We start from the raw sequence: 27,032 nt of genomic DNA on the forward strand, positions 1-27,032 counted from the left end.
TGCCGGTTGGGGGCCGCTCGCCTCCCCCGCGATGCCGCCGGCGGCGGTGGGTGGCTTCTTGGGGTCCGCCGTGCTGGGTGGCGGCGGCGGCGGCTGCCGCCCCCCCGGGGCTGTCCCCGGGGCCCCGCCGCCGGTCCCCGCAGCGCTGCCCGCCCCGCAGCGCCCCGCCGCCGCCGGCGGCATCGCGGGGGAGGCGAGCGGCCCCCAACCGGCACCCGCTGTTCCCGCAGTACAACTACCAGGCGGAGGTGGCCGAGAACCAGCCGGCGGGGACGGCGGTGGTGGCGGTGGCGGCGCAGGACCCCGACGGGGGCGAGGCGGGGCGGCTGGTGTACTCCATGGACGCCCTGATGAACAGCCGGTCGCGGGAGCTCTTCAGCATCGACCCGCGGGCAGGGCTCATCACCACCACCCAGGCCCTCGACCGGGAGAGCATGGAGCTGCACTACTTCCGAGTGACGGCCGCCGACCACGGGGCGCCCCGGCTGTCCGCCACCACCATGGTGGCCATCGCCGTGGCCGACCGCAACGACCACGACCCGGTCTTCGAGCAGGGCGAGTACCGGGAGACCATCCGGGAGAACGTGGAGGAAGGCTACCCCATCCTGCAGCTGCGGGCCACCGACGTCGACTCGCCGCCCAACGCCAACATCCGCTACCGCTTCGTCAACGAGCGGGCCGCCCACGCCGTCTTCGAGATCGACCCCCGCTCCGGCCTCATCACCACCAGCGGGCCGGTGGACAGGGAGAAGATGGAGAGGTACTCCCTGGTGGTGGAGGCCAACGACCAGGGGAGGGAGCCGGGGCCTCGCTCCGCCACCGTCAAGGTCTACATCACGGTGCTGGACGAGAACGACAACACCCCGCAGTTCAGCGAGAAGCGCTACATCGTCCAGGTGAGGGAGGACATACGGCCCCACACGGAAATCCTGCGCGTCACCGCCACGGACTTGGACAAGGACAACAATGCGCTCGTCCACTACAACATCATCAGCGGGAACAGCCGGGGCCAGTTCTCCATCGACAGCGTCACCGGGGAGATACAGGTGGTGGCCCCGCTGGATTTCGAGGTGGAGAGGGAGTACGCCCTGAGGATCCGGGCGCAGGACGCGGGGCGTCCTCCTCTCTCCAACAACACCGGCATGGCCAGCATCCAAGTGGTGGACATCAACGACCATGCGCCCATCTTTGTCAGCACCCCTTTCCAAATCTCCGTCCTGGAGAATGCCCCCCTCGGCCACTCCGTCATCCACATCCAGGCCGTGGACGCGGACTATGGCGAGAACGCGCGCCTGGAGTACAAACTGACGGGGGTCTCGGCCGACACGCCCTTCGTGGTGAACAGCGCCACGGGGTGGATCACGGTCAGTGGGCCCTTGGACCGGGAGTTGGTAGAGCACTATTTCTTTGGGGTAGAGGCTCGGGATCATGGCTCCCCGTCTTTGTCTGCGTCTGCCAGTGTCACCATCACGGTCATGGATGTCAACGACAACCGCCCCGAGTTCACCCAGAAAGAGTACTTCATCCGCCTGAACGAGGACGCGGCCGTGGGGACCAGCGTCCTCAGTGTCACAGCGATTGATCGGGACGTGAACAGCGCCATCACCTACCAGATCACGGGAGGCAACACGCGGAACCGCTTCTCCATCAGCACGCAGGGTGGGGTGGGGATCATTACTCTGTCCCTGCCACTAGACTACAAGCAGGAGAGGCGCTACGTGCTCACCGTGACGGCCTCCGACCGCACCCTGCGTGACAACTGCCACGTTCACATCAACATCACCGACGCCAACACACACCGGCCTGTCTTCCAGAGCGCCCACTACTCTGTGAGTATCAATGAGGACCGGCCCGTGGGCAGCACCGTGGTGGTGATCAGTGCCACGGACGATGATGTGGGGGAAAATGCCCGCATCACGTACTACCTAGAAGACAACGTCCCTCAGTTTCGCATTGATCCAGACTCTGGGGCCATCACTCTCCAGGCAGAACTGGACTATGAGGACCAGGTCACCTACACGTTGGCTATCACTGCCAAGGACAATGGGATCCCTCAGAAAGCAGACACCACCTATGTTGAAATCATGGTGAATGACGTTAATGATAATGCGCCCCAGTTCGTCAGCACGCACTACCAGGGCATGATCTCTGAGGACGCACCTCCCTTCACCAGCGTGCTCCAGATCTCTGCCACCGACCGGGATGCCCACACCAATGGGCGAGTGCAGTACACCTTCCAGAACGGGGAGGATGGGGATGGAGACTTCACCATAGAGCCCACCTCAGGCATCATTCGCACCGTCCGCAGGCTGGACCGCGAGAACGTCCCCGTCTACGAGTTGACTGCATATGCTGTGGACAGGGGCATCCCTCCTCAGCGAACTCCTGTCCATATCCAGGTTACCATTCAGGACGTGAACGACAACGCCCCTGTCTTTCCAGCCGAAGAGTTTGAGGTCTTGGTAAAGGAGAATAGCATCGTGGGCTCTGTTGTGGCCCAGATCACAGCCATCGACCCAGATGAGGGACCCAATGCCCAAATCATGTACCAAATTGTGGAAGGCAACATCCCTGAGATATTCCAGATGGACATCTTTTCTGGGGAGCTCACAGCCTTGATAGACCTGGATTATGAGACAAAACCAGAGTATGTGATTGTAGTGCAAGCCACCTCTGCCCCTTTGGTCAGCAGAGCCACGGTCCACATCAAACTCATTGACCAGAACGACAACAGCCCTGTTCTCAAGAACTTCCAGATCCTTTTCAATAACTACGTGTCCAATAAGTCCAACACCTTCCCCTCGGGGGTCATAGGGAAGGTCCCAGCATATGACCCCGATGTGTCCGACCGCCTCTTCTACACCTTTGAACGGGGAAACGAACTGCACTTGTTGATTGTAAATCAGTCGAGCGGGGAGCTGAGGCTGAGCCGCAAGCTGGACAACAACCGCCCGCTCGTGGCCTCCATGCTGGTGACCGTCACAGGTAGGCTGTGAAAATCTTTACATGCCTTGTTGCTCTGGGGTGATGATGCCCGCGGGCTCTGCATGGTCCCCGTGGGCAGCCTCTTCTGCACCCGGGGTGTCGGAGACTGGCAACAAGGCTTGGTTGGGGACTCGTATCAAATCGGGAAATCCCGGAGGGTCTGGGAATCGCGGAAGGGGAGACGTGCTGTAAAAGAGCGTTTTGTAAGGGGGGCTGAGATCGGTGGTGGTCTGTAAGAACAAAGCATCGTTACTCGGCTGTGAGGATTGTGTGCAGCTGCCAGCGAGGCACCTTTGGAGGTGCTGTCACCAGTGAAGCTGTGCCATGGGGTGCCGGCCAGGCGAGCAGCGGGTTCTTCGGGTGGCCGCTTCTCCCCGTGCCCCTAATGAGCCTTCTCCCTGCCGGCAGTGGGTGCGCTTCCCGGCCGTGCCCGGGAGCGACATGGCTGGGCTGCTGGAGGGTGCTGGTAGCAAGCAGCTCAGGTCTGGGTGCTGGCCGTGGCACCTAGCGGTGGCTGGGGCTTCCAAAACACGGTGCTGCCGTTCTGAAGCCCACTTGGTGTTGCGGATAACGGCTGTTACAGACCTCAGGTGCCTAAAACCCTCACATCGTGTGTGGCTGGGGTAGCCGAATGCTCGTGGTAGCTCCCCGAGGTGGTCTGGGGAAGCGCTAGGGTTGCCTCCAGCCAGGCTGGGGATGGGGTGGAGATGGACAAGGCTGGTCTGCGAGCGAGAGGGGTCTGCACCTGGAGTCCCCCGCTGCCCGAGCTCCGCCGGCACCGCGGGCCTTTCTTTGCCTGCGGGTGTGTGATCTGAAATGGAGGCATCCATCCCTCCATCCATCCCTCCATCCATCCCTGGCTGAACCGAGGAGCAGTGCTGGGGCAGGGAGGGTCCCTCTTCGGAGGGACCAAGCACCAAATTCCCGAGCGTGCCTGGGGAGCGGCGCGTTGAATCACGGTTCTCCCCTGGCCGCCGGCTGACACCCTTCCCACCCCGCTGTCCATCCAGCTAATTCAGCAGGGGAAGGATTTCTCTCAGAAGGTGGAGCGGTGGAAGCAGACCTGCTCGAGACAATCCGGCACGGCCAGCTCCAGCCTGTCGGCGCATCGGGGCTCTTCGGGGGCTGGTTGCAGCTGCAGGGCTGGCTGGCACCGCACGCCCTGTGCTGTATGCCGGAGGTGGGGGCTGGTTTTGACCTTTCCAGCCTCTGCCCCGGTGCTTGTGCGAGCCCTGCCTCCTCGCGCACTTAACCCCGCACAAAGGCAGGAGAAAATCACGTCCTGAAGTCCTGCGCTGAGCCGCCTGGCAGCGAGAGGGCCCCTGCAATTAGCGTGTCCCTGCAATTAGCGTGTCGTCATCTTCCAGCGGGAAGGGAGAGCGGGAGAGGCGCGCCGGCGGAGGGCAGGATGGAGGGGAAGAGCTGTGCCGGGGGGGTGCGTGCAGCCGGGCAGTGGAAAGCAGGCCTTTTGTTGGCTTTGGCGGAGCTGTGGGGGTCCGGCTTGGGTTTTTCCTTCTTCGCCATCAGACCTCCCAGCCGGCAGCCCCCGTGCCGTGGCTCTGTGCAGGGGTGGGGGCTTGCAGAGAGGATGGCCGGGTGGCCCGGACCCGGCTGCATTGTCTGCCCGGCCAGCTCCTGCCTGCTGAAGGAAGGCGACAAAAGCACGTAGCGGGGTGCTGCAGGGCTCAGCCCCAAGGTGCGGGGTCCTCCGCAGGGGGAGCCTCGTAGAGGCAGGGGGGGTCACCAGAAACTGGCCCCCTTCTGGGGGACCGATGAGCTCAAAAAAATGTCCACAGCTCCCCGCAGACCTGCGGGCACTGATGTCTGCTCTAAATGGCTGTGCCTGCGGCCAGCAGCACGGTGTGAGGTTGGTGCGTGGCAGGGGGCTGGAGAGGTGTGAAGAGGAGCCCGAGTGCTTGTCCTGGTGTCCCTCCGTGCTGACCTGGGCTCCTCCTGGCTGCTGGATGGGTTTGACCTGGTCCTTTCATGGTGTTTCCTGGCAGGGAGGATGCTCCCCAGAACACGTGTGTCCTCACGCCTCTGTCTGAACTGCTCAGAGCCTTCATTTCAAGTCAGGGACGGGGTCCCAGGGCTGCCTTTGCCCTGTACAACTTGTGTGTCACTTCTCTCGAGGAGCCCCATCGCAGGAGCCTCCTCCCCTGTTAGGTCCATCACAGCAGGACGAGATGACCACGAGTTAGGGTGGGAGACGTGGGCTTCCTTTCTGGTTAGGGAATGGTTTGGGAGTCATCCTGAGGCCTGAGGGACAGAGGACGGGCTGAAGGCACAGTGTTCCCTGTTGGCGACGGGGACCCTGAGGTCCTCGGGGTGGGTTTTGTGGGCTGAATCCTGTGCCTTTGTGCCATGCAGGAGGAGAGGGTGACAGGAGGGATGCGCTGGCCACGGCTGTAGCTGCCCCCCTGCTGCTTTTGGTCTGGTGGGTGTCAGGCCTGGACACGCAGCCGTGATGACCCTGTGCTGCTCGGCACCGGGGTCAGAGCCTCCCGCGGCCCCTCTCTCCCTGTAGGCATGTTTTGGGGCTCCTCGCTCTGCCGCATGAATATTCACCAGGCACCAGCTCTCCAGCCCCAGGATTTAATCAGAAAGGGTGAGCATCCGTGATTAAAATGCCTCCCAGGGGGGTCAGCGCCTCCAGCCAGCTTTGGGCTTTCCTTTGGTAGCCTTTTTTTTTTTTTCCTTCCTTTTTTTTTTTTTTTCTCCTTATTTGCAGAGGGTCATTCTCCCAGCCATCTGCTTCCCCTTGCGCGGAGCCAGCGGGGAGGCAGCCCTGGGTGCGGGGTGGAGGCTGGGCAAGGAGTTACGGGGGAAAAGCGGCGCTGCTGGGGCAGGACCTCACATTTCAGGGGGATTTGCCCCCCGTCCCTGTGGAGGATGGCACTGGAGGCGCCAGGCACCCCGCAGCACGACCTCCTCCCAGCTGCAGCCTCCATCCTCCTCGAAGACTTTGCTGCTCCCCGGCCTGCCTCGGATCTTAGCGTGGCGTTAGCTGAGGCTGAATAACGGCCATAAATCAGGGGGACGCCTGCCTGCCGGCTTCCACGTCAGCGTGGAGCAGTTTGATTTCAGAGGGACGCCCCCCCTTCAGCGGGAGATGAGCTCCTGGGCGGCTGCTGGCACCTCTGCTCGCCTGCTCCCGGCCCCGCGCCTGCCTTATCTGCAGAGCGCCAGCCCAGGGATTTGCGGGGGGGGGGCTGGAGAGCTGGCACCTTCTGAAGATGGAGCGAGAGAAAAGGGAGATGTTCCGGTCCTTGAATCTTCCAGCACCGCAAACTTCAAACGGGGCTGGGGGAGAATCAAAAGGCATCGCGGCGTGTGAAGCAGCGAAGGCGGCGTGGCAGCGAGGATGGAGCCGTGGCGTGGGCAGGGTGTGGAGGCTGGGTCCCCGGGGGAAGGAGGTGGCTGGTGTTCCCCACCAGTCAGACATGCACATGGGGCGTCACCGCCTGGATGTCCCGGTGTAAATGTGGTGATGGGGAGCTGTGTTTGCAAAGGAACTCGGAGGCTTCGGGCTCCCTGGTCCGTGTGGGGTGGGAGACGGAGTTGTGGGTGAGCGCCACGTGCTGCTGACGCACGTGGGGATGGTGCGAGTGGGCTGGCAGCTGGCTCGCCCCGTTTCCTCAGGAGCGGCGGGGCTCTTGGTGAGCCTCCTCAGAGGTTTCTGGTGGTGGGCTCCCCGTGTGGGGAGCTTCTGGGGTGGCCAAGTGAGGGGGATGCTGGCTGTTTTGTGGGGCCAGGCAGCTTGAGTTGGGGCAGGGGAACCTGGTGAGGCAGGGGAACGAGCTGAGGCGGCTGTGTCTGAGCAGGGTTTGCGGCTCGCTGCCCTAATGCACCCCTGGCTCTCCATCCTGCAGGAAGAGGTGCAGCACGCAGGCTCTCCTAGAACAAAGTAGGAACGTGGTCGCTTCTGTCTGTCTGTCCTGGCAGCCCTCGTGCTTCCACCCGGACGCGGCCGGCACTGCGACACCGGTGTTTTGCAGAGTGCTGGTGGCTGCGAGAGGCTCGGGTGGCTGTGTGCCAGGAGGCAAGCTGGTGGGTCCGGTGGCTTTGCACAGGCTGTCCCCCTTCCCCAGGACTCATGGCCGTGGCTGTTGGTGGCCTTTCAGCACGCCCGGCAGGGGCGAAGCTGCTGCCAACAGCCCCAGTGCTGGCGGAGCGCAGCCACGCTTGGAGGTGGCTCACGTGGTGCGGGGTCCCAGGGGACAGGGAGTTTGTTTCCAAGGAAAATAAAGATTAAAGGGAATTAAACAAACCAGAGATGGGCCCAGGGAGGAAGGGATGCGGAGCAGATGGCGAGAACTGGGAAGCAGGGAGATGGGTACAAAAGCCTCGGAGGCCCTGGAGGAGAGAGGAAGGAAACGGCAGGAAGAGAGCGTGGGGAAAGGCAGCGCGGAGGGGGCACGGGGCGCAGCGGGGGCGGAAAACACCCCGGGCGCTGGCATCAGGCTCCGGTGTTTGCCCAACCTCCTGCTGAGACCTCCTTCTGCCTGTTTCTCACCACCATCCTTGCTGACGAGAGCTCAGTTTGCTGCCCAGAACCAGGAGAGGGAGGAAAGCTGGGAGTTATCTCAGTGGAGATCCTGGGGCGGGGGACAAAACACAGGCATGTGCGTGGGGACGCCCTGGGGCAGGTGGCACCTGGCTAGCTCCCTGGGCTGTGGCTTCGAGCTTCCTGAGCCGAGAACTTGGGCCTTTGGGGGCCGTTTTCGGGTGCACGGCCCGGGGTGGGAAGGAAGAGACCTGCAGCGCGTCCCTGTTCCCTCCCCCAGACGGCATCCACAGCGTGACGGCCCAGTGCGTCCTGCGGGTGATCATCATCACGGAGGACATGCTGGCCAACAGCATCACGGTGCGGCTGGAGAACATGTGGCAGGAGCGCTTCCTCTCCCCGCTGCTGGCCACCTTCCTGGAAGGGGTGGCCACCGTGCTCGCGACGCCCAAGGAGGACGTCTTCATCTTCAACATCCAGAACGACACGGACGTGGGCGGCACGGTGCTCAACGTCAGCTTCTCGGCGCTGGCGCCGCGGGGCGGGCACTACTTCAGCTCGGAGGAGCTGCAGGAGCAGCTCTACATGAAGCGCATGGCGCTGACGGGCGCCTCCATGCTGGAGGTGCTGCCCTTCGACGACAACGTCTGCCTGCGGGAGCCCTGCCAGAACTACATGAAGTGCATCTCCGTCCTCAAGTTCGACAGCTCGGCCCCCTTCATCGCCTCCCCGTCCACCCTCTTCCGCCCCATCCACCCCATCACCGGCCTGCGGTGCCGCTGCCCGCAGGGCTTCACCGGCGACTACTGCGAGACGGAGATCAACCTCTGCTACTCCAACCCCTGCCTCAACGGCGGCACCTGCACCCGCAAGGAAGGGGGCTACACCTGCGTTTGCCGCCAGCACTTCAGCGGTGAGTGCCGGGCCGCTGGGGGGGGGGCTCGGCCTCGCCGCCGAGGTCCGGCCGCGCTCCCCCGCTCTGTTTCCATGGCGCTGGATGCGCAGGGCTGAGGTTGCCATAGAAATGCGCCGTGCGGGGAGCTGGGATGGAGGGCTCCCGGGGCTCCCGGGGACCTTTGGCAGAGCGGGAGGAGCGAGCTGGGCCTCGCCTGGCTGGGGTGCAGGCTCCTCTGCCCTCTCCCGCTGTGGTGGGCTGTGGGACTGCAGGAGATGCTGGTTCTGGCCAGTGCCAGCTGGTGTGGCAGGGCCGTGCAGCCCACGCTGGCGCTCTGGGCGATGGGGAGGCTGCTGCCTCGGCCTCCCCGCCCCACTGGGCAGGATCCAGTCCTGGCCGTGGGGGTAATGCCAGGAGCCAGCCAGTGCCACACTGCAACAAGCCTCCACCAGGCTGCCGAGACCCATGCTGGCCACCGTCATCATGGGGTCCGGGGAAGGAGGCCCGTGGTTACTGAGGAGGAGGAGGAGGCCGTGCCCTGCCCTCCCCTCAGGAGGGGTGCTGGGGAGGCAGGGGAGCGCAGCAGCAGATGGCTGCCTTGGAGCCACCGTGGCTCCTGGTGAGATAAGCAGAGTCAGTGGTAATTAACCCCTGGCATTTGAAGCGTGAACAGCCATTAGCAGAAGGGTTAATGAGCTCGTTTCCCTGTCACTTGGTGCTGTCTCCGCATCCTCCTCCTCGGGTGCCTCCGAGTAAGTAATGGGAGCCGGGCCTGGGGCGTAAGACAGCGGCTGAGCAGTTCATGGCCCTCTGCGGGACCAGCACAGCCCCCTGTGCCATGCTGCCCACGGATCAGCCTCACCGGGGGTCTTTGGGGCAGACAGAGCCAGCTGAAAAGGAAAACCTGGCAGGCTGGGCTCTGAGCTCAGCTGTGGACATGGGGGAGAGGGAGAGGAGTTCCCAGCCCTCTGCTGGAGCTGTGCAAGCCGGATCATAGAATCATTCCTGGCCTCCACCTGCCCCAGGGCCTGTGCCCTGGGGTGAGGGTCGGCTGAAGGGACGTGTCCCAGACCCCTCGTCTCACTCCCACAGGCGAGAACTGCGAGGTGGACAGCCGCTCGGGGCGCTGCCAGCCCGGCGTGTGCCGCAACGGGGGCACCTGCACCAACGGCGCCGACGGGGGCTTCCGCTGCCAGTGCCCGGCGGGCGGCTTCGAGGCGCCCTTCTGCGAGGTGTCCGCGCGCTCCTTCCCTCCCTGCTCCTTCGTCATGTTCCGGGGCCTGCGCCAGCGCTTCCACCTCACCCTCTCCCTCTCGTGAGTGCTCTCCCTCCTCCGCTGGTCCCTCCTCGGGACCCTGCATTACCTCACCTTGTCCCTGTGCGGGGACACCGGGGGTTTCTGCACGCCCCCCGTGCACACCCTGCTGTCCCGCTCCCTCCCTGCCCAGGTTCAGCACGGTGGAGCCCAGCGGCCTCCTGCTCTACAACGGGCGCCTGAACGAGCGGCACGACTTCCTGGCGGTGGAGATCATCCAGGGGCAGGTGCAGCTGAAATACTCCACAGGTAAGCTCAGCCCTGCCTGTCGCGGGATGTGGGGCGTCACCGGGAGCTTCACCTCCAGCCTGGCCACGAGCCGGTCAGGGGACCAGGACCCCCTCTCGGGTGGGAGCTGCTTGGCCTCGTGGTCCCATTGCTTTGCTTGCCCCGAGGGGTGCCAGGATCAGCAGCTGGGAGTGCTGGGCACAGCCTGCATGCGGGTTTCAGGCCCTGGAGCTGTTGGGTACCATCCCAGGTCTGCTGTCCCCTACCAGAGGGTCTGGCACGCTGCATGGCCGCCCGGCTCCCCCGCAGCACTTATCCCTGTCTCCGCAGGGGAGTCCAGCACGGTGGTGAGCCCCTACCTGCCTGGGGGCGTGAGCGACGGGCAGTGGCACACGCTGCAGCTCCGCTACTACAACAAGGTACTGTCCCCTGCTGTCCCCCTGTGTGTGTGGGTCCGTCTGCCCGTGGGGTCACCCGCTTCGTCCTCACCTGCACCCCACATCGGGCACCGCTTGCTGGCCTCGGCCAGACGTGTCCCTCGTGGCTCACCTGTGCCCAGGGCGGTGGTGCTGGGGCTACCCGCCCTTTCCCTGCTGTAGTGTGAGCTGGGGGGTGTCTGGCTCCGGGGGGACGTGCGCTGCTGACACCCCGCCTTTGGTTTCAGCCCAAGGTCAGCGCCCTGGGGGTGGTGCAGGGCCCCTCCAAGGACAAGGTGGCCATACTGACAGTGGACGAATGCGACGCCTCGGTGGCCCTGCAGTTCGGCAGCGAGATCGGGAACTACTCCTGTGCTGCTGAGGGAGTGCAGACCAGCTCCAAAAAGTGAGTTCCTGGGGGACTGCCGGGTGCTGCTGCAGTGGAGAGAGGAACAGGGCAATGGCCTGCAGAGTCTGCCCTATGCCTGGGACAGCTGGAGCACCAGGGGCGCCCAGCTGTACGTGCTCGTCCCCAGGGATGTCAGCCCCTCCCAGCCCCTCGCCGAGGTAGCCAGCCGGCCAGCCTGAGGTCACCGAGCTTCTCTCCTTGCAGGTCCCTGGACCTCACAGGTCCCTTGCTCCTCGGAGGGGTCCCCAACCTGCCGGAGAACTTCCCCGTCACTCACCGGGACTTTGTGGGGTGCATGAGAGACCTGTACATCGACAGCAAACGCATCGACCTGGCCTCCTACATCGCCAACAACGGGACCACTACAGGTACCGGTGCCTCTGCCCCCTGCCTGTCTTCTGGCATAAGGTGCGGGGGCTGTGCTGAGCTGGGCCCCTCCGGCATCGGGGCAGGGCTGGGGGCAGCGGTGCCTCGCGTACGGGCTGGAGGGAAGTGGCGAGCAGGTCGAGGCTGACGTGGGCGACTTTGGTACCTCCAGGCTGCCATGCCAAGCACACCTTCTGCGACTCCAACCCCTGCAAGAACGGCGGCACCTGCTCGGTCAGCTGGGGGACCTACTCCTGCCTCTGTCCCGTGGGCTTCGGGGGCAAAGACTGCCGCCACAGTGAGTGAGCTGGCGGTCCTGAGCACGGGCAGGGTGGGTGTGGGCAGGACAGTGCTGCGGCAGCAGGGTAGGGGGTACGTGTGGGGTGAGCTGGCTCTGCTGTCCCTGCATCTACTGATCCTGCGTAGCATCAGCAGTGCTTGGAAAAGGGAGTTGCTGTGGCTCCGCGCACAGGAGGCATCAGGGAGGACAAGGTGGCTGTGTGTGGGTGCTGGTGTCACTGAGCCAGCAGCACGAGCTGCTTGCTGTCCCTCCTCAGCCCGCGGCGGCCCTTTTCCCTGCAGTGCAGGAGGGCAGAAGAAGGTGCTCCCCATCCCTTCTCACCTCCGCTTTCCTTTCCAGCCATGCACCATGCCCACTATTTCCAGGGCAACAGTGTCCTGACCTGGGACTTCAAGACAGACGTGAAGATCTCGGTGCCGTGGTACCTGGGGCTGGCGTTTCGGACGCGCCAGCCTGACGGGGTGCTCCTGCAGGCACACGCCGGCCAGTACACCACCCTGCTCTGCCAGGTAGGGCCTCGGCACCCCTACCGCCCTCCCCAGGGGGGCTCTGCCCTCCTCGCTGACCCCAGCCCAAGCAGAGGGTGGTGTTCGGCAGGGCTGGGTTTCCCTCGCCGTGCTCAGAGTGCGCGGGGAAGGTAGGCTGGAGGCAGCTCACTCGGCTCACTGCTGCCTTTGGTGGTTCCCTCCCTGCAGCTGGCGGGGGGGCTGCTCTCCTTCATGGTGAGCAGGGGCTCGGGGCGCAGCACCAGCCTGGTGCTGGACCAGCTGCAGCTCAGCGACGGGCGATGGCACGACCTCCAGCTGGAGCTGCGGGACGTCCGCAGCGGGCGAGACTCGCGCTACGTCATCACCCTCACCCTGGACTTTGGGCTCTACCAGGTACGTGCTGCGTGTGAGACCCCAGCCCCGGGACGGGAACCGCTGGGGGACGCTTCGCCTGCACCCTCAGAGGGGGCAGGGATGGGGTGGTGGCAGTTGCCCCACGTTACTCCCTTCTGTTGTGCAGGATACGGTGGTTGTCGGGAATGAACTGCATGGCCTGAAGGTGAAACATCTGCACGTGGGGGGAGTCCTGGGCTCTGGCGAGGTGCAGAACGGGCTGAGGGGCTGCATACAGGTGAGTCCATTGCTCCGAGCCTTCCCTTTGCAGCGGGTCTGTTAGGCGGAGAGGTGGGGACGCAGGCCTGGCAGCTGCTGCCGGCATCCATCCTGCTGGCGACGCTCCCCCTCTGGGCATTCAGGGGTCTGAGGTGCTGTGAGGCAGCCCTGAACCCATGGAGCCGGGTCAGCGGGGAAAGGTGGCTGCACCCAGGGGTTGTGGAGGTTAGGCAGACTGCAGCGTTGTGTGACTCTCTCCCATGTTGCAGGGTGTGCGACTGGGTGACAGCGTCACCGGGACCGTGCTGCCCAAGCCCAGCCATGCCCTGAGGGTGGAGGCTGGCTGCAGCGTGCCGAGCCCCTGCGACTCCAGCCCCTGCCCAGCCAACAGCGTCTGCAAGGACGAGTGGCAGAGCTACTCCTGCGTGTGCCTGCCAGGTAGGGCCTGCAGAGCCCCGCCACCCCTTGGCTCTCCACACTGCACGTCTTGTCCACCCCTGGGGCTCCCACAGCCTGGCTGTGACTGCTCTCCTGCCCCTTCCTTGGGCAAGTCGTGTGCCCAGATATCCCTGCCGGACATGCAGTGGTTTTTGTGGAGGGCAAAATCCCCGCTGAGCCCCTTGAATCTGCTCCTGGGCACTGTCTGCTCCTGGGGGGAAGGTGCTCTCCTTATGTGGTGCTCTCTGTCCGCACCTCAGGGTACTATGGAGGGGACTGCGTGGATGCCTGTCACCTCAACCCCTGCAAGAACAAGTCCGTGTGTCGCCGCAAGCCGGGCTCACCCCTGGGCTACGTGTGCGAGTGCGCAGGGAACTTTTTCGGGCAGTACTGCGAGCACAGGTGAGGTGCAGGGCACGCAGCGGGGCCTTGGCCTCCGGTGCCTGGCTCCGTGCTGCTCGCCCATCCCAGCTGTGTGACACCTCGGTGCCACGCTGCTCCTTGGAGCTGCTGGGCCGCTGGGAGGAGAAGGCCCAGGAGGTGAGGTCGGTGGAGCAGCGGGGATGTTTCTGTCCCTAGGATGGACCAGCAGTGTCCGAAGGGCTGGTGGGGGAGCCCCAGCTGCGGGCCGTGTAACTGCGACGTGAACAAGGGCTTCGATCCCGACTGTAACAAAACCAACGGGCAGTGCCACTGCAAGGTGAGGGGCAGCTGTGCCCGTGGGGACGTGGCCCGCTTGTGCCTTGTCCTTTTCTCAGGCCTGGCAGCTGCCTGCGTGCTGCTTTGTGTGCCTGGCCCTTGCTCACCTCTTTGTGGCCCTCCTGGCCCAGCAAGGTGACAATGGGGACAGCCATTGCAAGTGGGGATCTCTGTGACAAGTCCCCAGTGGGCAGCCCTGGCCCCAGCAGTTCCCCAGGCCCCTGCCTCGGCTGCTGTCCCCGTGGGCAGTCTGACGGCCGTCCCCGTCTCCCGCAGGACTTCCACTACCGCCCGAAAGGCAGCGACACCTGCCTGCCTTGCGACTGCTACCCCGTGGGCTCGTCCTCGCGCTCCTGCGACAAGGAGACCGGCCGCTGCCACTGCAGGCCCGGGGTCATCGGCCGCCAGTGCAACAGCTGTGACAGCCCCTTCGCCGAGGTGACACCCAGCGGCTGCGAGGGTGAGCGGGGACGTGGCAGGGCGCTGGCACCACGGGGCTGGGCGCGAGCTGCCCCGCCGTGACCAGCCCCGGGCCGCCTGTCTCCGCAGTGCTCTACGATGGATGCCCCAAAAGCCTGAAAGCAGGCGTGTGGTGGCCCCAGACCAAGTTTGGCCTCTCGGCCGTGGTGCTGTGCCCCAAAGGCTCCTTGGGTGAGTTGGGGATGCAGTGGGGAGGGGAGAATCCGGGTGTTGAGCGGGGGCTGCTGCAGCCCCAGCAAGGTCACTGCCTTGCAGTATGGTCCCAGTCCCGGTTAGCTGGGCTGGAGGGCTGGGAGCAGGAAGGTGGAGGAGAAAGCACCCGGCCTGAGGGCGAGCAGAGGGGGCTGGGAGCAGGCTGTAGGGTCAGTGCCGTCACCCAGCCTCTGTGCCCACCTTCTCCCTGCTGCCTTTCGGTTTCATCGAGGCTGGGGTCAGGCCTGGCACGGCGAGCGCTGTGCGGGGAGCAGGGCACAGCGTTTGGTGAGTGCCTCGGGTAGAAGTTGCAGAAAGCTGTCCTGGGTGACGGCAGAGGTGCGAGCAGGGTGTCTGGGACTGCAGGGCAGCGCGAGCCCCAGGGGACAATACAAACCCTGTCCTTCTCCAGCCGTTCGCTCCGGGAGGAGGCAGGTTCGGCTCCTAACTGTTGTCGCTTCTCTCCCCGGTTCTCTCGCCATCCGTGCTCAGGTTTGAGGGGTGCAGGTAAGGTTGTTCCCACCTCCCTCCTCCCCTGCTCTAAGGACTGTGCCACGTGGCTTTCCCCTCCCTGCTCCCTGCCTGGCACCCTGCACACCCCTGCGCTTTCCCTGCCGCTTCTGGAGCTGCCGAGTGTCTCCCCAACGCTTTGCCTGGCCTCACCGCTCCTACACGCCGCTTCCCTGCTCCCAGCTAACCAGCACCAACCTGGCTCCCGCTGTCCTTAGCCTGCAGCATGGGCTCTGGGTGGCCCCGGGGGGGCTGCTGAGCGGGGCCTGCGCTCTGTGCCCCGGCCGGGATGGATGCTGACTGTCCTGGGCTGCTTGCTTAGGCTGGGAGGGGAAGGAGCTGGTGATGAGGATGGCAAGGTGGGGAGGAATGGCTGTGGGGTGGAAGAAGGGGGAGCTGCTTGGTGTGGTGGAATGGGGCAGGAGCTGTGTGAGGTCCCATTCCTACTGCCCAGCAGGCAAGGCAGAGGCACGCGGGGGCCGGATTCTGCAGCTGAGCCTGGCCACAGGCGCTGGCGTGGATGAAGGCCTGTTCTCTGCCGGGGGAAGGCCAGCAGCAAGGAGGTTTCTTTGTTCTCTTTGCTCCCAGCTGCGGTGGCGCTGGTCTCTGTGCTTACGCAACTGGGGAGGGGGTGGTGGGGATGCACAGCTGGGAGCTGGGCTCTGCCCCAGGGCCCCTCTCCCCTCCTGGGGCACGCTGCTGCCTTCTGCCAGCCAGGGGCACTCGGTGAGCCCCCCTGCCCCGGCGCCTTCCCCCAGAGGGACTGGTGTGCCGGGGTCACCCTGCTCCCTCGTGCTCAAGGCGCGCACGGTGATGCTCCCGGTGTGGGTGTTGGCAGCGCTCTCGGTGATGCTTGCAGCTGATCCCACTCCCTGCTGCCATCTCTGCTCCCGTCCAGCAGTGCTCGGGCCCCAGCCAGGGACGGGGTCTTGCAGTGGGTGCTGTACCCGTGCTGCTGGGTGGGCTGTCCTCCGCCGCCCGGGAAGACGAGCCCCTGGAGCAGGCTCACCAGTCCCGCCGCATGGCTGTTGTCCCGGGGCAGCCTCCCCACGAGGGCAGGCCCTGGGCAGGCACTGCAGACTGAGCCAGGGGAAGCCTGGAGCTGCATGGGCTTCTGTAGGTTGGGGTCAGATGCGTCCTGAGGACACGGACACGGCCCCACCAGGGGTCACCCTTAGCCCTGCCACATCACGTTCTGCTCTTTACAACCCTGTGTGGCGGTGCCTGCTGCCATGCAGGCTGTGTGAACCACACGAGGAACCAGCTCACAGAGAGGGGGGCTGGCAGCAGCTCGCAGAGGTGATGCAGACCAGAGGTGGTGCTGGTGCACAGCAGAAGGACAGCTCTGGGGTGCCACAGGGCCTCCCCCTCACTCGCTGGTGCTGCTCTTTGGGGTTACCTGGTGCACTGTTCTGCTGGGGGGGACGGGGGGAGCCGCATGTCCTGCACCCTTTGATGCGCTCTTCCTCCCGGCTTCAGGCGCAGCCGTCAGACACTGTGACGAGGAGAAGGGCTGGCTGGAGCCAGATCTCTTCAACTGCACTTCGCCTGCCTTCAAGGAGCTCTCCATCCTGGTAATGCACTGCTGCGTGGCCCTTTGTCTGCCCGAGACGCTCCCCGCCCAAGAGACCACTGCTGCGAGTGTCCCCGGCCCCTGCCGTGGTTTCACAAGTCATGCCTGGGCCCTGCAGGACCCGCAGCACCCCACAGCCCGCTCCCTGGGAGCCGCGGGGTTCCCGGGGAGGAACCGCTGCAGCCTAACCCCCTCCTTTCTCCCTGCTGGCAGCTGGAGGGCTTGGAGAGGAACGAGACCGAGCTGAACACAATTGAAGCCAAGAAGCTGGCCCACCGGCTGCGGGCGGTGACGGACCACGTGGAGCACTACTTCGGCAACGACGTGCACATCACCTACCGCCTGCTGTCTCGCCTGATGGCCTTCGAGAGCCGGCAGCGCGGCTTTGGGCTGACGGCCACGCAGGACGCCCACTTCAACGAGGTGAGGCCTTCCCCCGTGTCGGGGCGGCTGCTGCTGCTGCTCCTCTGCCAGCCGCCTGGGTCTGCCTGGGGTTCGGGGACGTTGTGAGGCCTCTTTGGGGTGCTGGGCTCCCCAGCACTGCACAGGCAGCGAGCCCCAGGAGTGAGAGCAGCGGAGGCCGCCTGCGTGGCCAGGGCTGGAGCACCGGAGGGATGAGGAGAGGTGGAGATGGGTTGGCTCAGCCTTGGGGAGGGAAGGCAAAGAGCTGTCCCAAATGGGGTGGTGCAGAGATGTCTCTGCAGGACGCTTGCTGATGAGCATTAAGGTGGGTGTCCATCGTAAAGGAAACCAGCACGCTGGGCAGAGGGGTACGGTGCTGGCAGCCTGGGGTGCAGGATGTGTCCCAAAGGCTCTGCTTCCCTCACCCCGTGCTCCCACGCGTCCCGTCTCTCCTGTGCAGAACCTGCTGCGCGCGGGCAGCTCCGTGCTGGCGCCCGAGAACCGGGAGCACTGGGCCATGCTGCCGCACAGCGAGCACGGCAGCGCCAGCCTGATGGAGCAGCTGCGGGACTACTCGGGCACGCTGGCCAGCAACATGAAGCTCACCTACCTCAACCCCGTCGGCGTCGTCACCCCCAACATCAGTGAGTAGGAGCCGGCTGGGGTGGCGCGGAGCCGTGGCTCCTGCAGTCCCTTTGCCAGAGCCATCAAACCTGGGGTGCCCCGGAGCGTGGTTGCTCTCCAGGTGGCTGTCCTAGAGCTGGCTTTCACTAACATCTCCTCTGCAGTGCTGAGCATCGACCGCATGGAGAACCACTCCCACATCCGCCGGCGCTACCCGCGCTACCACAGCAGCCTCTTCCGCGGCCAGCCCGCCTGGGACCCCCACACCCACGTCGTGCTGCCGCTGTCGGTGCTGAGCCCCCCGAAAGCTGAAGGTGAGCATCGCTTGGGGCACAGCGCGTACAGGCATGGCTGGCAGGGGATGTGTGCCCCCGCTGAGACCTAGCTCCCGATGGTCCCACGAGCCTGGGAGCCCTGCTGCTGCCAGCAAACCCTGGCACTGCTTCTCTCTGCGGTCCTCACCAGCCTTGCGTGAAAATTGTGGAGAAAAGCCCCCAGATCCCATGGGCTAGTGAACACAGAGGGCACTGGCTGCCTCCTTCAGCCTGCCCAGAGCCTAGGGCACCGCTAGGGTCCCCCAAGAAGGCTCAAGGCCGTGTGTGTTTGTGTGTGTCCATTCTTACCATCCCCTCGTGTGCCGCAGCTGCCCCCACGGCAGTGCCTACGCTTGCTGGGGGTGAAGGGAACTACACCGTGGAGAGCTCCTCCCCGAGGCAGGCGCTGCCGGAGCCCGAGCCTGCCCTCACCGTCATCATCCTCATCATGTACCGCACCCTGGGGGGGCTGCTCCCCGCGCGCTACCAGGTGGATCGCCGCAGCGTCAGGTTCGTCCTCGTCCCCTTCCCCTTCTGTGAGCGCTGGTGGGGAGAGGCTGGCTGGATTCCACCAAGTCTGGGTGCTGGGGCTGGGGTCTGGTCCTGCAGCACTCTGCCCTTTGCTTCCTGACCTCTTGGTGTGGGTTGGGCAGAGCTGTTCCTCCCGAGGTGCCAGCACGGGGCCTTAGGGAGCCCTGCAGCCCCGGTGATGGCAGAGCTCTGTTGCTCCTTGCAGGCTCCCCAAGAATCCCGTGATGAACTCCCCCATCGTCAGCGTGTCTGTGTTCAGCAATCACACCTTCCTGCGGGGGCCCCTGGACACCCCTCTCGTGCTGGAGTTTCGCCTGCTGGAGACTGCCAACAGGAGCAAGCCTCTCTGTGTCCAGTGGAACCACTCCAGCCCGTGAGTTGGGCATGACTGGGCCCAGCACTGCCCCACAAGCTGCTTGCTTTGAGCTGCTTTCCACAGGCAGCTCCTAGTTCCCGGAGTCTCCCTGCCCACGACAGGCTGTGTGCCTGGGCAGCACTGGGATGTGGGGGTTTCTGCCCTCTCCCAGGGGCTTCATTCCTGCCTGAGGGCACGGTGGGGTCCCTGCAGGGCTCTGGCTCCAGTATTTCAGCTGCAGGAGTGCAGCTGTATCTGCTGGTGGAAAAACTTTGCCGATGGCCCCTCTGCAGTTCCTTCCCCATGCACCACGCTCATCTGCCCTCTCTCCTAAGCGCTCTCTGCTGTTTGGTGGCTGCAGGACCAACCCGTCGGGCTTCTGGACAGCCAGAGACTGTGAGCTCGTGTACCGAAACACCACGCATGTCCATTGCCAGTGCTCCCAGTTTGGCACCTTTGGGGTTCTGATGGACAGCTCGCACCGAGAGGTAACCTCAGCCTGCAGGGCTGTGGGCAGCGGGGGGGACTCAGCCACCAGAAGAAGCAGGCACAGGCAGAAAATTCCCTGTGGGACGCAAATAGTTTGAGAGCTTCCCAGGTCTCCCCCTAACACTGCCATTTGCCTTTGCTTCTCTGCTGCTGCAGCAACTGGAAGGTGACCTGGAGACGCTGGCAATTGTCACCTACTCCTTGGTGTCTCTCTCCCTGGTGGCCCTGCTGCTCACCTTCTCCTTCCTGACCTGCCTCAAAGGCCTCAAGTCCAACACCCGTGGCATCCACTCCAACATATCAGTCACCCTCTTTTTCTCTGAGCTGCTCTTCCTCCTGGGCATCAACCGCACCGAGAACCAGGTCCGTGGGGTTGAACACGCACACCCGTGGGGGTGAGGGGTGGCTGGGGCAACGAGCACTGGCACGGCGGGGCTGTCTCTGAGTGACTTCTGTCTCCCCAGTTTCTCTGCACTGTGATTGCCATCCTCCTCCACTGCTTCTTCCTCTCGACCTTCGCCTGGCTCTTCGTTCAGGGCCTCCACATCTACCGCATGCAGACCGAAGCCCGCAACGTCAACTTCGGGGCCATGCGTTTCTACTACGCCATCGGCTGGGGGGTGCCCGCCATCATCACCGGTAGGAGCGATGGAGATACGGATATGATACGGAGAGCGTGCAGGCACTGAGGAGTGCCGTGTTGTCCAGCCGGGGATGGGTATCACGGGCCGTTGCCTTGCTTCCTGGGGACAACTAATCCCTCGGCGTGTCTCTCTGTGGCCCCCTGGACGGGCACGGGGCGCCTGCTGGGTCTGGAGCCGGCCTCTCCCTTCCTTCCCCAGGGCTGGCTGTTGGCCTGGATCCTGAGGGCTACGGGAACCCTGACTTCTGCTGGATTTCCATTCATGATAAGCTGGTCTGGAGCTTTGCAGGCCCCATTACTGTCGTCGTTGTGGTAAAACCCTGTCCTGTTTCACCCACAGCCCTCTCCTCCCTCCCTTCTCTGCACCACGGGCACTGCCTGCCCTTCTCTGTACTCTCCTTCCTCTGCTAGAGCCCCTCTCTCTGCCCCTGCTGGCTCCAACCAGACCTGGGGGAGGCCAGGGCTTGGGTGCTAAGGGGAAAGGAGGGGAGCTTCACGTGGGCCTGGTGGACCTGGAATCTGCCCGCACTCTGCACTGGGTGTATTGGGTCAGAGCCAGCCCTTGGCACGGCTTCTAATCGGTGCCAACGCTTTCAGATGAATGGGGTGATGTTCCTGCTTGTGGCCAAGATGTCCTGTTCCCCAGGCCAAAAGGAGACCAAGAAGAAATCGGTTCTGTGAGTATTAGTGGCCAAATCCCCAGCGGAGCTCCCGTGGCTCATGGTTTTCAGCATTTCCAGTGGTCATCCCCCCTCTTCCACCATCGCAGAGCGCATCAGTGTCAGCCTTGCAGCTGCTCTCCTCTCCCACCTGGTGGCCATGTTAACTCTTCCTAAACCTCGTCCTTTCCTCCTGTTCCTTCATCCCTGTCTTCACACTGTCCTGCCAGCCTGTCCCCTTCCCCGCCTGCCCTCACAGCCACCCCTCACGCCTGCTCATGCCAGCTCTCCGCACCAGCTTCTTCCGCTCCTAAATGCTCCGTGTGAAGCCTTTCCCCACTCACCCTCCTCCTGGGCCAGCCCCGGAGCTTGGCTCAGCTCTCTGCGGCTCCAAATGCCCCGTGTCGTTTGGGCGCTGTGTTTGCCACGTGTGATCCAGAAGGGAAGGCCCCGGGCACGGGAGGAGCAGAACTGCTGCGTGGCGACGTGCCCGCAGCGGGGGGCAGCCCGTGGCGCAGCGAGGAGGGCTGGGCAGGAGGCACCTTCCCCTCTGGATCTCTGTCTGCGAGCGCTAGACTGTAGATTAACAACACGCACTAACCTCTGGGTGTGTGTGTGCCTGTCTGTCTCTCTCTCTCTCCCTCCAGCATGACGTTACGGAGCTCCTTTGTTCTGCTTCTAGTTATTAGCACTACCTGGCTCTTTGGCCTCTTGGCTGTCAACAACAGTGTCCTGGCTTTCCACTACCTCTACACTGTCCTCTGCAGCCTCCAGGTAACTGCCCAGCCTCCGCCAGGGGAGGCCTGGGGGGCGAAGGTGCTTTCTGTGCCCCCCGCCCCGCTCTGGGGCTGCGGGGGGTCCCCTGCGGAGACTGCGACGGCCTTCGGTGAGGCTGGGGTGCGAGGGACGGGAGCACCCTGCCACCGAACTCGCAGCTCCTCCAGGCCCCGCGTGCCGCTGCAGGGAGGAGGTGCTGGGGTGGCAGGAATGGGACACGTGTGGACACGAGGTGCTGAGCTCAGAGCTGGCACCCGAGGGGCAGTGAGGGCCATCATGAAGGGGCTTCCCTGCTCTCAGAGGGCTGAGCAAGAGAACTCCTGAAAAAAAGAGGTGTCGCACCCCAGACATGTCCTACAGCAACACCCTGGCCGCCACCACGGTCACTCCGAGGCTCCTTGCTGGGGGTACCTGCCTGGGGCTGCAGGGGATGCTGCCAGCCCCTCCTTGGGCACCGCCTGCCTGGGGGACACCCCATCCCTTCCTCTCGCACCCACAGCCACTGGCCCAGGGGCTTGTGCCTGTAGCTCTCGTGGGGATGACTCTTTGGGGGCCCAGGAGGGCCCCCACGTCGGAGGCCGGCGGGCAGCCACCCTCCTGCCCCTGCCACAGGGAGCACAAACCCGCTGCGGGGGCTCCCCGCAGCCCGCAGGCTCACGCTGTCTCCCCCCAGGGCCTGGCCGTGCTGGTCCTCTTCTGCGTGCTGAACGAGGAGGTGCAGGAGGCCTGGAAGCTGGCCTGTCTCGGCAAGAAGGGGCAGAGCGAGGAGGCTGCTCGGAGCACGCAGGTGGGGGAGAGCGAGAGCAGCCCCGGCTGGGCGCCTGGAGGTGTGGGAAGGAGGGACGGTCATCCCCTGGGCTGCGTCTCTAACAGAGCCCGTGCTTCTCTCCCTGCCTGAACAGGGCCCCAACGCCTACAACAACACGGCGCTGTTTGAGGAGAGCGGCCTCATCCGCATCACCCTGGGCGCCTCCACCATCTCGTCGGTGAGCAGCGTGCGCTCTGCCCGCACCCACTCCAGCCAGCGGGGGTACCTCAGGTAGGGGGGCGGCACGGGGCTCCGGGGTGTGCAGAGCTGCTGGGCAGAGCCGAGGGCTCGTGGCAGTGTCACCACTCGGGCCCTGTGTCTTTCAGAGATAACATGACGGCACGTCAAGGCTCGGCCCTGGATCACAGCCTGCTGGGTCACGCCGGCCCCACCGACATCGACGTGGCCATGTTCCACCGCGATGCTGGGGGAGGTAAGGCTTTGGGACTGAGCCAGCACATCCTGAATTAACTGGGGCTTAAAGAAATCACTCCCTGTGTGGGCTGGGGCTGCGTGGTTCTGTCCTTCAGCCGGTGTTTGGCTGTGACTGCCCATCGGGCTGCAGATACGAGGGAGAGGCAGCAGCGGTGTCGCTTAGCGCAGCCTCTCCGTGGACAGATAGGAAAGGGCGTAATGAGCCCCCAGGGAGCTAAAGATGGAGGAGGCAAGCTTTGCCCTGGGAGCTGTCCCAGGGGACATGTGTTGTTCCCAGGCAGTGATACAGGACGGGAAGAGGCTGAGGAAGCTGGGTTTGCTCAGCCTGGAGGAGGAGGAGGGGGCAAAAGGGACCTTAGGGCTATTTGCAGCTCCCTTACGGAAGGGTGTGGGGAGATGGAGCCGGGCTCTTCTCATGGGTGCCTGGTGGTAGGGCAGAGACAGCAGGCACAGGCTGCACCCGAGGGATGGACAGTAAGCTGTGAGAGGGCAGTCAGCCCTGGTGCAGGTGATTCTGTGTTTCTGGAGGCGGTCAGAGCTCAGCTGGCCGAGGCGCTGGTCACGCAGCTGCAGCTGGCCCTGCCCCGGGAGCAGAGCCCCCTGGTCCCTCCCTGCCTCCGTTACTCGGCGTCTCTGTCATCTAACTGCTCGCAGGCACTAGTCTGCCCTTCCTCACCCCCCCTCTTCCCGAATGTCTCCCCCACACACACCACGTCCCTCCAGACCAGGACTCGGATTCGGACAGCGACCTGTCTCTGGATGAGGAGCGCAGCCTCTCCATCCCGTCCTCGGAGAGCGAGGAGAACGTGCGCCTGCGGGGCCGCTTCCAGCGCCAGTTCAAGCGAGCGGCGCACAGCGAGCGCCTCCTCACCAACCCCGCCAACACCACCCCCAAAGGCAAGGCCCGTGGGGTCCGGCAGGGGAAGGGGCGGCCTCGGGTCTGCTGCACCACGGGGAGGCACAGGGCTGGGCCGTGTCTTCGTTCACCCCTCACAGAAGTGTTCTCTCCCTCTTCCCCGGGGTCTGTTTCACCGCGTCCTCCACCAGACGTGGATGGCAACGACCTGATGTCGTACTGGCCGGCGCTGGGCGAGTGCGAGGTTCACCCCTGCTCCCTGCAGAAGTGGGGCTCCGAGAGGAAGCTGGGCTTTGACGTCAACAAGGATGCGGCCAACAATAACCAGCCGGACCTGGCCCTGACCAGCGGGGATGAGAACTCCCTCACCCAGACCCAGCGGCAAAGAAAAGGTAACAGCCTGCAGCAGGCGGGCGAGGGCGGTCTGGCCTGTCTGAAGTTGTTGTGGCCCCAAAGGCTCAGCATCAGATCCGTCTTGTCGTGCCCCCGGGGAGGTACAATGCATCTCCCACAGCTTTCGGGCTGGTTTCTCTGCTCTGCAAAGATTTGACTTCTCGTTCTGTCTGGCGCAGGGATTTTGAAGAACCGCCTCCAGTACCCGCCAGCTATCCAAGGCCTGCCGTCCGTGGGCAGGATGACCAACGAGCTGTCCTGGTACAAGACCTCGACGCTGGGTCACAGGGCTGTGCCCGCTGCCTCCTACGGCAGGATCTACTCCGGGGCGGGCAGTCTGTCGCAGCCGGCCAGCCGGTACTCGTCACGGGAGCAGCTCGACATGCTGATGAGGAGACAGATGTCCCGGGAGCAGCTGAGCAGGAACAACTCGGGGGAGTGCTTGGAGACTGTGCCCAGCCGGCACGGCTCCAGGGAGGAGCTGGACACTATCCCCAGCAGGCATGGGTCTGCCGAACACCTAGAAAATATCCCCAGCAGACACGGGTCGAGAGAAAACTTGGATCTGCTTGCTCCTCGGCCCAGTCAGAGAGATCACGGGAACACGCTGCCCCGGAGGCAGGGCTCCAGAGACCACCTTGAAACTTTACCCTGCAGATTTGGGTCAAGAGAGCAGCTAGACTGTGGGCTGGTAAGAGAGGTCTCGAGAGAGTGGCTAAACACATTGCCAAGTAGGCAAGTGTCCAGAGACCGAATAGATACGTTGCCAAGTCGAGATACTTCTCGAGAACAATTGGATTTGCTTTCTAGAAGACAGCCTTCAAGGGACCAGCTAGCATCGGCTAGGCAAACTTCAAGAGAGCAGCTGGACTTTCTCTCCAGAAGATCTAATTCCAGAGAGCCCCTGGGTACAGTGCCCAGCAGGCAGCCCTCGCAGGAGAATCTGGGGAGTCTCTCTAGGAGACAGCTGTCTAGGGAAAGCCTAGAGCCGCTGTCTAGGAGGCAGCCTTCCAGAGAGAACCTGGAGGCCATCCCCAGCCGCCATCCTTCCACTGAACAGTTAGATATCCTTTCTTCCATCCTTGCTTCTTTTAACACCTCCGTCCTCTCCTCGGTGCAATCTTCCAGCACGCCTTCGGGCCCCCAGACCACCGCCACCCCCTCTGCTGTGCAGACCTCCTCGCCGCCCTCCGCAATGTGCCCCTCGACGCCTCGCTCCACCACCTCCCACAGCATTTCGGAGCTGTCGCCAGACTCAGAGTAAGTGCATCCATCCCTTCCTCAGCCAGGTCTCCTGCATCGTGCCTGGCTCCTTCCCTCGGGGTTTTTGCTTGGAGGGGAGGGACGCTGATAGGTGAGCCCCCAGGGTGGGTGGCAGATGTCTCCTGGCCCAGAAAGGTGGCTGTGCAGGGAAGGCCCTTGGCTGCGGCAGCTCCGGGCCATTGCAGTGCACAAGCAGAAGCGCCCAGCTCTGCAGGTACCATCCTCCTGGTACTGCTGCCGTCCGTTCCTGTTCCATCCCCCTTTTCCTATTCCCTGAACGCAGGGACTTGGACACAGTGGTTCCTGCCCTGACCCACGAGCAGGTTTCTGTCCCCATCTGACGTAGCCGGGAGGCAGCAGGGAGCGCAGCTGGAGCCCTGGGAAGCTGCTGTGGCTTAACGCTGTTTTTCTTTCCTCCGAGAAGAATAATGAGAAACGAGGGCCATTCCTGAGGGGCCGAAGCCGTCCACGAGAGAAACAGAAGAGGCAGGGCCCTTCGCCTAGCCGGACACTGCCAGCTGAGGTTTGGTGTCCCCAGGGGCGGGGGCCAGAACTGATGGTGCTCAGAGGCCCCCAAAACCAACCCTGCCTTTCCCTGCCCTCCGGGCTGAGGGGCCAGCAACCCAACCACCCGCCTCCGGGAGCCCCCGGGCTCCCTGCCGCTGTGCTCCCCTCGCCTGCCCGCTGTGAGAGGTATCGCAGGAGCCCGCTCAGGCGAGGGTCGCGTCGCCGACCCCCCGGGGCTGAACTCTTCCTTTGCAACCCGTTCCTACGCGGGGGGCACGTATGGGCGTGCGTGTGTCCGTGTGTGTGTGTGTGCGGGCAGGGGGATAGAAAGGGAGCCCAGGACATGGGGGCAGGGGAGGTTTTTCTACCTTTTTGTATCTTTGTAATCAGAGAGAAGAGAAATTTCTATGGTTATTTTTGCGGATGGTCTGTTCCCAGGACCTGGGGCACCTGTCTCACCCTTTTCTGGCATCCCTGGGGTACCAGGGACCAGAGGGCTGGATAGAAAGCACTGGGCAGCCCTCGGGGCTTTGCCAGCACCACTCCTTCCCCTCCCCAGGGCAGGCAGTGCTTGCCCAGCCAGCCCCGCTGTCCCCCTCGCCCTGCAGCTCCCCACGAGTCTCAGTGGGGTCCCCCTGCTGTGGCGGTGTCCCTCAGCCCCCTGCAGCCCTGCTGGCCCCGCAGCCGGGCCTCCCCCTGCCCTCACTGGGGCTGCCCCCGTCGGCAAACCAGGGCTGTGCATGAGCAAGAGGGCTCCGGGCAAGGAGCTGGATAACCCTGGCCCTGTTTGGGGCAGCTCAGCAGTAGGCGAGGCTGTGTCAGAGCTGGCACTCACCCTGCAGAGGATGACCAAGACATGGCTCTGGTCTCCTGTGCTGGCATTGCCCCCAAAAGTTCTTCCTAGCCGCTTCCCTGCAGGCTCTGTGTATGCACGCACACATCCCTGCGCTCCCCTGCCGGCAGAAGCTCCCAGCTCAGAGCAGCCTGGATTTCAGGAGGTGAAGAAAAACAGCACTTTGCCCCCTCTGGAAATCCGGGCTGCTCTGCAGGCTTCTCTGTGAGCTGGGGGGCTTGCCCCGTCCCCAGCCTCCCCCTGCCAGGCAGCTCATTCTGTGCCTACACCGGCCTGGGAGCGGGGGCTGCCGGCTCAGGGGTCCGGCACGCTCCCCCCCGGCCCCCCCCGAGGCCGTGTCCCCACGGTGCTACCAGGGCCGTGCCCTCGCGCCCCTCACTGCCTTACTGCCGCCTCGCCGCCCGGCATGTTTACACGGGGGGGACTCGTGCTCGTGCCACCGTCCTCCGGGGCTCTGCCCGGGCAGCAGAGGGAAGGGCTGGGCTCCAGCCCGCTCCCGGCCTGGAGCTGAGCGGCTCTGTGGGCCCTGGGGGGGCTGCGGCCCCTCTCTCCCCGCGGCGGGGAGGCTCGCGGACATGTTTACACGCCCTACGGGACCACTCGTTTACACGTTTCTCTCCAGCTCGGGCAAGGGGACCGCAGCCTGCTAGTGCCAAACGGAGAGCAAGTGACAAGTGCCAAAAAAAAAGAAAAAAAGAAAAAAAAAAAA

At 64.2% G+C, this 27,032-nt stretch overlaps 1 protein-coding gene across 1 annotated transcript; it reads left to right on the forward strand.

Moving 5' to 3' along the window:
• Nucleotides 1–71: 71 nt before the first annotated feature.
• On the forward strand, nucleotides 72–25,537 carry CELSR3 (cadherin EGF LAG seven-pass G-type receptor 3; the record flags this gene model as incomplete). The annotated part of the gene is made up of 36 exons (XM_035337894.1): nucleotides 72–2,985; nucleotides 7,773–8,405; nucleotides 9,480–9,702; nucleotides 9,836–9,951; nucleotides 10,261–10,349; nucleotides 10,595–10,752; nucleotides 10,960–11,123; nucleotides 11,294–11,419; nucleotides 11,762–11,931; nucleotides 12,118–12,303; nucleotides 12,431–12,541; nucleotides 12,792–12,960; nucleotides 13,221–13,362; nucleotides 13,540–13,660; nucleotides 13,936–14,119; nucleotides 14,209–14,310; nucleotides 14,824–14,838; nucleotides 16,321–16,415; nucleotides 16,628–16,837; nucleotides 17,277–17,460; nucleotides 17,605–17,754; nucleotides 18,084–18,264; nucleotides 18,491–18,658; nucleotides 19,002–19,128; nucleotides 19,286–19,492; nucleotides 19,594–19,768; nucleotides 19,972–20,084; nucleotides 20,370–20,449; nucleotides 21,079–21,205; nucleotides 21,882–21,995; nucleotides 22,111–22,247; nucleotides 22,343–22,449; nucleotides 23,175–23,348; nucleotides 23,499–23,699; nucleotides 23,880–24,960; nucleotides 25,388–25,537. Coding segments are annotated over 36 exons (9,282 nt in total), but the record flags the coding sequence as incomplete, so codon positions are not given.
• Between the last annotated feature and the right edge of the window lie 1,495 nt (nucleotides 25,538–27,032).

The sequence above is a fragment of the Oxyura jamaicensis genome, chromosome 12 (assembly GCF_011077185.1).
Source record: "Oxyura jamaicensis isolate SHBP4307 breed ruddy duck chromosome 12, BPBGC_Ojam_1.0, whole genome shotgun sequence".
Lineage (NCBI taxonomy): Eukaryota > Metazoa > Chordata > Aves > Anseriformes > Anatidae > Oxyura > Oxyura jamaicensis.